This window comes from Hippocampus comes, unplaced genomic scaffold (genome assembly GCF_001891065.2).
Source record: "Hippocampus comes isolate QL1 unplaced genomic scaffold, H_comes_QL1_v1.1 scaffold22, whole genome shotgun sequence".
Lineage (NCBI taxonomy): Eukaryota > Metazoa > Chordata > Actinopteri > Syngnathiformes > Syngnathidae > Hippocampus > Hippocampus comes.
The window spans coordinates 294,771-305,731 of record NW_017806175.1 but is presented as its reverse complement, the minus strand read 5'-3'; the positions used below and the strand labels follow the sequence as shown (position 1 = coordinate 305,731).

At 44.0% G+C, this 10,961-nt stretch overlaps 1 protein-coding gene across 4 annotated transcripts in view; it reads right to left on the bottom strand.

The window, feature by feature from the left end:
- Nucleotides 1-147: 147 nt before the first annotated feature.
- The window catches only part of abl2 (c-abl oncogene 2, non-receptor tyrosine kinase), a 29,629-nt gene continuing 18,815 nt past the window's right edge, over nt 148-10,961 (bottom strand). For all 4 annotated transcript variants that reach the window (XM_019897036.1, XM_019897037.1, XM_019897038.1 and 1 more), the window contains exons 4-11: nt 7,870-8,142; nt 7,537-7,621; nt 7,284-7,461; nt 7,021-7,205; nt 6,791-6,943; nt 6,592-6,681; nt 6,218-6,394; nt 148-4,159 (exon numbers count right to left, since the gene is read on the bottom strand). In XM_019897036.1, coding sequence (XP_019752595.1) covers nt 2,358-4,159; nt 6,218-6,394; nt 6,592-6,681; nt 6,791-6,943; nt 7,021-7,205; nt 7,284-7,461; nt 7,537-7,621; nt 7,870-8,142 — 2,943 coding nt within the window. In that variant the 3' untranslated portion in view covers nt 148-2,357. The remainder of the gene's footprint in view (nt 4,160-6,217; nt 6,395-6,591; nt 6,682-6,790; nt 6,944-7,020; nt 7,206-7,283; nt 7,462-7,536; nt 7,622-7,869; nt 8,143-10,961) is intronic.

Here is a 10,961-nt window from a genome sequence, read left to right as displayed (position 1 = left end):
TTTGACCCTGTTGCTTCCAATGAATTTCAAGGGTGGTGGCAATTTTATTTCGATCTTTGAACACACTATGTCACAGAGATGCACGAAACAGATAAGAAAATAGATCACCAAGAGAGAAATGACAGACAATAAATTAAGCAGCTTGGGTAAGTCTGAAATGTGTAATTCAACAGAAATTTGGCACATGAATGTTTTTATGAGGCTGTAGATTCTTGAAAGAAATTTGCTCACATAAAAGGCACCAAGAGTCACAGAAAAATGACATTTTGCTTGATATTTGAGACTCACAGTATGTGTAAAGGTATGTGTTATGGACCTACAGTGTTTCAATGCAAATGTTAGACTTTTACATACAACATGTGCCAACGATTTACTGTGTGAGGCCTTATCCAGTGTACATTAAGCTGTGAGCCTAAATGAACAACATGATCTCTGTGTTCGCGTGCATAAATGTACAATTCTTGCAGCTTGTGCTCAATAAAACAGAGCATCTTGGACTACAAATACGGGTCAGTGATTAATTGGGAAAGAATAAATTAACAAAACAGCACCTTAAGCGATGACATGTTCATTCTGAAGAACATGCAATGACTTCAGAACTGAATACGACATTCAGAAAGCAGTTGGATAGGCCTCAGTCTAAGACAGGGGTGGGGAACCTTTGTCTTATTAGGGCCAATTTTATATATATATTTTTTAAACTCTGTAGTTTTGTTTTTAGAACTGCTTAGCAGGCCGGATCAAATGTTCTCACGAGCCGTAGATCCCCCACCCTTGCTGTAAAACATCATCTGTGACTACAACATAAACTGTTTTCTGGATATGAAATAAAAAAAGAACACCCCCCCTGAAAAAAAACTGTGCTTTTAATTTAAACAAAAAAAATAATTTAAAATTCAAGTTCATACATAGACATTCTAGAAATCATTCTTTCGTTAAATCAAATGTACAAATTGCTCATGTGCTGAAGACAGACTGCAGATTAGTCTATAAGAGTTAGTACTGTGTGATTAGTGTGATGAACACTCAGTGTGTTTGAACTGGATTTCATAAATTGCTGACATGTGAGGCACTGAGACCACAGAGGCTACAGGGAGTCCTGCACTGTCAATAACACGCAAGGACACTTCGAAGGAATGCTGTCCGAAGTGGCCTAGTGCGCTACCCTGTGCTCCTCTCGAGGATAAAATGTGGTGCGAAAGGACATCCAAAGATCAACATTGAAATGCTTTTGAGGACGTGCTAGGAGTGAAATTCATTAATGTCAAATGCAAAAAAACATTCAATTTCTTTTGAATATTGTGGGGAAATAGAGTAAAATATTTAACTCCAAAATATTTGTATTTTACATTCCCGACTTAAAAAAAAAAAAACATATTTAATCACTAAAAAAGGCTGTGGCTGATACCACCACAACAACAAACTATGTGGTCTCCCTACCTGGTGGTGAAGTAGGTAAATTACAGTCATGAAATAGATTTGTACTTATAATTTCATGCATATTAAAAGAGATGATATTTATGTCCCATACTGAAATCCCAAGTTCTGTTCTAAAGTAGGGATAGGTAAAATCATTGCTTTACAGTAATAGTCCCTGTGAATTGAAAATATGTCTAAATTTGACACATCACAGAGAAGGGTGTTAACAATTGCAGCTAAATTTGAATGAATCTTAAAAATTGTGAGGGAAAAAAAAAAGCCACTGCCCTCTGCTTTGAAAACTGCGGGCAGTAAGTTAATTGATCCCGTAGTCACTGAAGGAAATTTAGTCAAATGCACATCCCTATTATAAAACACAGTGATCATGTTTTAAATCAAACAAACAAACCTAAAATCTTGGCGCTGTTGCCTGTCTGTTGTAAAATGGCTTTCAAGAATTAGTTATGGTCCCTCAGATGCTAGACATCGTGCAAAATGCTCCTAGAAACACATTGCACCCGACCCATAAGTCACACATTCATGAAACGTTGAGCTCGACAGGGGCAAACGACTGTCTGCTTGTCAGTAAGGCTGAGCACAATCGACAGACTTAACACACAAGCGGAGTGGGCTTCGACTTCAGCGACACACGCTTGACATTCATTTCATGATTATGGCCGGCGCGAGGCAAACATTTCACGTTTCGGACTTGAACCACGTTTGGCTTGGCATCACGGTAGTCCGTATATGTACAGGTCAGACTGAGCCGAAAGGAAGAGTCCACACTGGCATTTTATGAAACAACTGTAAACAATTAAAAAAAAAAAAATTATATTTTGTAGTGATTTCTCTGAGGTACTTTATACATTGTTCTCATATCCAAACGGTTAAAGGAATCTGAAAGAGAATTTTGATGTGGTTGTGACAGTTAGTGTCGGCTACCTCTGGACTACGTCGCTAATCTCTTTAATGCAACTGTGCAGGGTGTCTAGTACGCTGTTCGAGCCCACGCAGCTCAGCCCTCCACCACCCGTGGACGAGGCCCTCAACTCCTGCAGACTGAGCTCTAGCTTCCCCACCGCCTCACGGAAGGCAAACTTGTTCCTCATCTGAGGGATGCAGTCCACATAACCTGAGCAGTAGTCCAGCAGCTGGTGGCCAGCATCCAGCACTTGGCTGCTGGATGGGCTTTCGGAGCTGGTGTGGAGGACACTGCTCAGGCACTCGGCGCATTCCAGCAGGGCCTCGCGGCTGACCCGCTCGGGCGGGACCCTCTCCGACGGCTGTCTGGTTCGCCGTAGTGCCACTTTGGAGCCAGCTGTGGAGTGTGAGGAGGAGGAGGCTGTGCTGGGTGCCCCGTTGGCCATTTTAGTGGACGTTGTGGAGGATGCAGGAGGCACTTGTGGTGGTGGCACTGACGGTCTGATTGTAGTCACTCCTCCTGACAACCGCCCCGACCTGTGGCCTTTTAATGTGTCTCCGTTGACTTCGACCGCTGAGGCTCCTACCTGTTCTTCTCCCTCGCCGCTGTAGGAATGTTGCATGCCACGTAAGGTCGGCGGAGGAGGCGGCGCGCACTTGGGTTTGACGAGCCGCGGCCTGTCCCGGTCGGCCTGGTGCTCGGACAGCAGTTTGAAGCGGTTCCCCTGAGAGTCCAGCCCGACGAGGTGCACGTCGCCGGGGCTGTTCTTCAACGTGGGGGAAATGAGAACCGGAACTTTGTGGTTGTGTGTTTGTGCACCTGCTGCGCACGATGATGCCGCTGAACTAGAAGTCTTAGAGGGGGATGACCAGCTTTGCTGCCTTTCCAATCCTGCCCCGCCGTCTTCTCTCCCCTCCCTCACCCGGGACACGGTGTCCGATTCACCGACTTCCCCCGCCACCACGGGCGCTCTCCCTCCTGTGGCAGTGTTCCGGGGTAGCAGCTTGGCTTTGGGCCTTTCCCTGATCTGCGCAGTGCCCTCATCCATCCTCCTGAGCAGAGGTTCATGGGGACGGGAAGCCCCATTTTCTGGCTGGGAGGTGGTTGAAGCAGTCCTCTCCAGAGGGGTTTTAGCACTGCGGTTCCTGGGTAAAGTCAAAGCAATACGCTCCAGGTCCGGCAACCCGGTTGACATTGAGGAGGTAGAATTGGACCTAGGTAAGGGTTTAGGCCCCTCAACCATGTTTCCACCATCCCCTGAGCAGACTGCCTTTCCTGTCCGCAGCCCGAGGGTCTTTTTGATAAGCCTGGGGGTAAAAAAGCCGGCGAGTCCTCCCCAGCTACTGCCGCTTGTTATCTGTGAAGCAAGTCCTGCGCCAGAGGGTTTCTGTCCAAATGTAGCCCCACAGCAGCGCGACTGAGTCTGGGCGGGTTCGCCTTGGGAATGAGAAGGGGAAGCAGAAAAGCCCCCTAAACTGTCCGACTGCGGGAGTGGAGGCGGGGGGCTGAAATCAGCAGTGGGCTCATATTTCTTGTGCGGCTGTGTTTCCATCTCTCGAAAGGAGCTGCTCCTTTTGGGAGGTGTCGGGAGGTTTTGTTGATGCAGGGAGGACGGAGAGGAGGACGCAGAAGATGATGATGACGACTTCTTCTTGATGAAGGAGCTGAAGAAGCCAGTCTTGCGATCACGCGTGAACGCACCTGTGTCCAGTGCGTCCTCTAAAAGACTCCCAGGAGATTTATCACGGGGCTGCTGTTTTCTGGGGAGTGCTGGGGAACTGCTTGTACGTCCATCGCTTCCTAATAAAGATGTCCAGCCTAAAGAAGAACAAGAGGAAATTATTAGAATACTCAACATAAAAAAATAACTACTTAAGGACAATTTCTGAATTACCACAAACCAGGGTAACCCAAAATGTTTCAGTTTAAGACACATATTTAAATGTTGATACTTCCGAGGGCTGACCAGTTTTCTACAGGATGAGTCCTCATTAGGGTAAGAGGTGATTTGAAGCCTCTCCCTGGTGACTTTGGGCAAAAAGTGGTATAGATGCTGGACTGATTGCCAGCCAACTGCACTGGTATGTGTAGAGACAAACAACTACTTACACTCACAATTTAGTCTTTAACTTAACATGCTTCTTTTTAGTGTGGGAAGAACATGCAAATTCCACATAGAAAGGAGTAGACGTGCAAACCACTAGGCAAAGGAAATGATGTGCCAAATGACCCATATACAAGGTTGACCAAATAAAAATGTACTCTCAGTTTGGGAGCATGCTTAAAACTTTGAGCCTTGCTATTTTCCCAACTTGATCCAAAAGAACTTCAATATGGTATGGAAAGTTGAATCCGCACATGCACGTTCAAACCATTTTACTGGATTTGGACTGAAGTTACAAGATGGCACCAACTCACATGTTATAAATGCCTTACAGGGCTTGTAAAAAGTTTGGAGACACCGCTATGGTATGGGAAGGTGTGCCGAGCACATTTGATTGGTACTGTACAAATACACACATACCCTTCCTATACCGTGTCAAATGTATTATGCAGAATGAAATGTCCAAGATAGTTTTCTTTTGTAGATTTGTAAACTGTACTGCATGCTCACAGAAATAAATGGCATTTAAGAGGAACTTGTTTTTTTTTTTATCATATTAGAAAGATTAATGTGCTTTGATGAACTTGAAGCGGGTCAATGAGAGACTTAGGGTGAAGCACAGAAAGACAACCACACGCTTGTTTGAGTCACAGACAAGCACACAAGACCAACATTTTATTATGTGAAAAAGAAAAAAAAATAAAACACTTGACGGAAAAGAGAAGGAGCATTTGTGAGATTTCTATTCAGTAACAAGGCCTAACTTGATTTGAAAAAGCAGTCATATTACAAGAGAATAAAAAAGAATCATACTCAATAATGAAGTGAGACAATTTGGAGATAAATGTGTCACGTGAAAACTGATTTAACAATTAGAAATATGTATCAGGGGAGTTCTCTAATTGAGGATTAGTGCTAAAATGGTTTGTGGTAATTCTGGAAGTGTATGATTCAGCAAAAGTAAATTGGATTGGGTCACTGTAATTATTCAGAGGACATGCTCAGCTATCCAGAATAATCGCTCTATCTGGTGTCTGTTCCTGTGAAATAGAAGACTTTTATGGCGGGCAGATGCATTCCCTCGCATTTTTCTTTCATGTTAAACTGACCACGTGAGATGTTCTAAAATGTTTCCCTTTGACAAGTTTTGTTTGGGCGGCATAGTGATGAGTAGTTAGCACGTACGCCTCACAGTTGAGAGGTTATAGGTTTGAAACTCTGCTCAGATGTTCATCAGTGGACGTTGCATGTTCTCTCCGTGCTTGCATGGGTTCAATGAAGATTAAATTGCCTATAGATGTGACTGTGAGTGCAAATCGTTGAGCTTATGTGCCCTCTGACTGCTGGTGACCAGTCCAGCGCGAAACAAGTCAGGTGGGATAGGCTGCAGCTCACCCATGACTCTCACGAGGACAAACGCTATATAAAATGGATGGATGGATGGATGTTTTGTGACACATTTGCATGATTACGTTCATGTGACTCGTATTACTTGGAAGTTTGACAGTAGAGCGAATTCTCATCACTAAATAGGTTATTTAATTTTATTTGCACTACACGACACGTGACCTGCCTAAAATACACAGAATTAGGAATGGACAGACACTTGCATCGGAGTCAATCGGTGAGAAAAATGACCGCTCTTCGCCTCAGGCGGCGGGCTTGGCGACGCTGCAGTTGACTCTTGGCATCAAGGTGGCCTGGGACACCTGCGGGCTTGTAATGTGATGCATCCGATCGCTTGACAGCGAGGCACGCGAGTCTAGCTGTACCTGAGGGAACATGCGTGCCCTGGTCTGGCCTCCCGTCGATCCCTCCCTCGATGTTTTCCTTGTTTTCTGTGTGCTTGTGGGTTGTGCGGGATTTGGAGGGCAGCAGGGGCGTGTCGAAGGAATGCAGAGGACCGCCATGACCGGAGGATGCCGTTTTACAGAGCTCCTCCGCGACCTCTGCAAAAAAGAAATAAAAATAAAAAAATGGGTAAGATACACCGCCAACACCGATACAATACAACCTTTGAAGTCAAAGACCCAGAAGTTGTATGACAGAATTTTCTGCAAAAAAGAGCCTTAAAAACACCTGAGATTGAATTTATACTTTAGAAGCCTTCAAAATATCTCTTATATGTTTCCTTATGGTACGCTACCTTCTGAGATGCTGGAGTCATGGAACATTGTCTCAAAGGCTTGGTGGATTTCTGCGAACGATGGCCGGTCAAATGGACTCCACTGCCAGCCTAGCAGAAACAAAAATCATCAACGTGAGTCAGAGTTCAGGTTCAAGTAGTAGTCACAATGGCTTCATCATTATCTGAAGGAAATGTGTTTTAAAAGAAATCTACTTACATGCCCTCATGAGTTCATACACCTTTGGCGGGCATCCCTCTGGCTGTTCCATGCGGTACCCCTTCTCTAGAAGATCATAAACCTGAGACAGATCAATGCCTGGGTACGGAGACATGCCATAGGTGGCAATTTCCCACAGGAGGACCCCAAACGCTGTAAGACAACCACAATGTAGATCATCAGCCATGTGTGAGTTGGAAGATAGAACTGAATAAACTCACGGTACTCACCCCATACATCAGACTTGATGGAGAAGGTGTTGTATGCAAGACTCTCTGGCGCAGTCCACTTGATGGGGAACTTGGCCCCAGCGTGTGCAGTGTAGGTGTCACCAGTCATCAACCTGCTCAGACCGAAGTCTGCCACTTTCACCACATGATTTTCACCCACCAGGCAGTTCCTCGCCGCGAGGTCCCTGATAGAAGAAACATGTGAAACTTGGTAATATTTTATTTGATTTTAAACAGTATTGCACTGAGTGTTTGCTTCTCACCTGTGGATGAAGTTCTTTTTCTCCAAGTACTCCATTGCTGAGGAGATCTGCGTAGCCATGTAGAGCAAAACCACAGCATTCACTTCCTCCTTGTCGCAGTCTCTCAAGTAGTCCAGAAGGTTGCCGTGAGGCATGTACTCCGTCACAATATAAAACGGAGGCTCCAACGTACACACGCCTGCGAGAGAGTCAGCTTTATAATCATTTTTAAGGGAGGGGGAATTCAAATGACAAAAATCGATAAAATACTGACCAAGAAGCTGAACCAGGTTTGGATGTTTAACCTCCTTCATGACAGCAGCCTCTTTTAAAAATTCCTCTACTTCCATAGTGTCCTCCTGTCATTAAAGAAGCGGGAAATAAATATTAATGTGATTATTAGAGGAGTGAATAAAATAAAAATGTTCAGTGTAAATGATTATCATAAAAAAGAACTGCATGAGCAAAGTCAGATAATTTAGGTGTATTACCACACTCTACCGACAGGTGGTGACCTACAACCATATTTCTGCTCAGGTCCCTTCATTGGCAGATAATGATGAAATTGAAATTACAGTTTTGTATTTTTTCTGAGGGGATGTCACACCTTGAGTGTTTTGACAGCGACTGTGAGGTTGTACTTCTTCCACATGCCCACGTACACCTCGCCGTACTGGCCACCTCCGAGCTTGTGCTTCATGGTAATGTCGGTGCGTTCCATCTCCCACTTGTCGTGGATGGGTGACACGCCGTACACGGTGGGCTTGTTGCACTTGGGTGCTGGGTAGTGTAGTGTAGTGACCAGGCCATCGGCTACAGTGGAGTGGTGATGGACCAGCTCGGCCAGGGTGGCGAAGCGGCTCTCAGATGTCACATACACCTAGAAGGGGGAGGAGGAGGAAGGAGAGCGGGAGCCATTAGCAATTAAAACTACATTTCAAGAGAAATGGAACAGTCCTGTAGTGAAACAAACAGGAGTTTTTCATATTTGTTATTTTTTTTAATACCGAACTGCATGTTCATGTTTAAATTTTTGCTATTGCAATGACGGCCTTGTTTTTCATAATAAATAAGAAACCAAATTGTTTAAATGTGTGAACCGTTCACCTTACAAGACTTAATGATGGTGAAAGTTTGACATCTACAAAGGATTCATTCTATTGCCATTAATGGAAAATTAAAATACAAATCTGAGCAATTCAAAATCACTAAACACAAGCTGTTTAATGCTACCTTTCCATCCGAGGAAGTGTTGATCCGGTAGTGGTAGACTCTCCCCTCGTAGCGAAGGGAAATAGAAAGCTGTCCCGGACTGCTCTCGCTTTCTCGGACAAGGAAGCTGCCATTGATGAGGGATGAAAGCAGGTACTCGGCGGCACTTCGCGACACAGGCCCATGGTACCAGCTGTGCTTCTCTAGGCTGTTTACAGGTGTGATGTAGTTGGAAGGGACCCAACCCTGGCCATTCTTGGAGCGAACCTCGCTCCACTCTCCATTTTGGTTATAGCCGAGCACACGCAGTTTCTCGCCTAGGCAACACAGACAAGGAACTGCTCAAACATCTGTGGTTTGCCATGCCAATGAGTGAACAGCTTTGACCAAGGATTGTTGTGTTTCTTGAAGATTGTCAGGTGTGATGAATAATAATAAAGCAAAACTGTGACGAGTTTCTCATCACAACTTTGTGTCTCACCATAAAAAAAAAAATTTTTAAAAAATTTAAAAAAAAAACGAAAAAAATAATTTAAAGTATATAACCATTCAACAACAAAAATCACAAACTCAAAACTTGGCCAGAATTACTTTGGGCCTTACTCCAGAAGAAATTTGAGATGGGAGGAGAACAAACAAATAAATGCAGACATAATGAAAGCGTAATCTCTGAGTAAAGTAATAATGGTGGGAAAAATAGGTCAAAATGACTTTGAATCCACCAGCCTAATCCTATAACTTCCCTTAAAATACTCAAGATGAGAAATCGGGATTAGACAGCCAGTAGACTAAATCTAATTACAAAACAATAAAATAAAAAAATAAAATAAAATAAAGAAAACAACGGTCTCAGAGACTCAACATGGACTCTTGTCATCAGGTAAGAATGTTGGTGAGGATGCTTTGGTGACAACACAAACAAACTGGGCGGTACGGACAGATTATGAGTTCTACTGAACTACATCAAAAGCCGTGCAACAATAATAAGAGCGAAGCTGCCATGCAGGCGCCGGGCAAAAGCAGACATGTCGTGACTTGGTGTCTCGTCTCCGTCTGTCTCTTGATGTCAGAGCGGTACACGTGAGGGAGTGGAAAGGCGCACGATTTTCTCGAAACCAGAGGAGGGAGTGATTCAATAATCCGACATAGAGTTACTGCACGTCTTCACTGGAGATTATTTTACAATCAAATTGTGGTCGGCTGTCGTTATTTAGTGAGCAGAAAATAAATTACGTAAACACTTCAACCTATGTATGAAAATAAGAATCATGGCATTCCGAAGAGCCTGAGTGTAAATCAGTTCAGCGTAATGCCAAATTTCACCATCTTTGGCCTTGGAACATTTGAATTTTATAGTAACACATGATTTTGCCGTTTCATGGTATTGCCTATAAGGTAAAGCAAAATGTGAAAAACACCTCCCCACAGTACATAATGCGGTGCAGCTCATCACCACTGCAAGGATGTCATTTGAGTTCATTGCCATTCTTTTTGAAAGAGGTCCATCCCCTAAGATAGTTCCTCCAATTATTAAACAGAACCTCAGCGTCCGCTGCAGGCCGGATCCACTGTCCAGTGAGTCACAGTGAAAATGACGCATCATTTACACACAGTAAAAGCTAGGCGTCCGGGAAATGGCGGTTGCAGCCAAGAAACAATTAAGATTGTGATGATCAGTGAAAAGAAGCTAAACACATTTGCTGGGAATCTGTTCTTGTACGGGTTACAGGGCCTGCACAAGCAACAATCTAAGGATTTTGTAAAAATACAGCGTAGACCACTGTCACTACTGTACGCACAAAACTGACTGTTAGCCAGTCTGCCAACTGACTGTTAGCCAGTCTGCCATTCTCTATTTTCCTCTGCAGGACTGGAAATAGTGACTGTATCCTTGCCTTTGGAGTGGCTAAGAGGAGATAATGACTGTGAGCAGCTAATTCCTGCTTGTGGTCAACTCCTCCTGGCTCAACGTAACCCACCTGTTGATGTAAAATTCCATATCGTCACAGAAGTAGAGGCATAATGCGGTCTATTCTCCAGGAAAGAATTTTAGATTTTTTTTTGTTGCTCGAAACCAAAATCTTTTCAAAAGTCTTCTCACAAGAGTGGATCTGTCATAGCTTCAAAGTAGGAACCAACTCCGTATTTTGTTACATTTTCCCTTCCCGTAGGTGTGTCAGAGCCAGGTGTCCCAACGATTCTTTTCACCTATAGCTTTATTGACACACAACATTCCGATGGTATAACTGTAAACTGCGCACGAAACTGTTTGATAATCTGCCAATCAGCGGCATGGCCTGAGGCGTATTCGACTCAAGACTTTCTTCCACGTTAGGAAATCACTGTGCCCTTCTGTTGCAACACACCTGCTTCCATGGAAGGTGTGGGAGGCATGTGTTGATACAACACCACATCACGTAGCAACAATCCTTTTTGACGATGCAGACACGAATATATATTCTCTCGGACATGTAATGGCTGAATTTT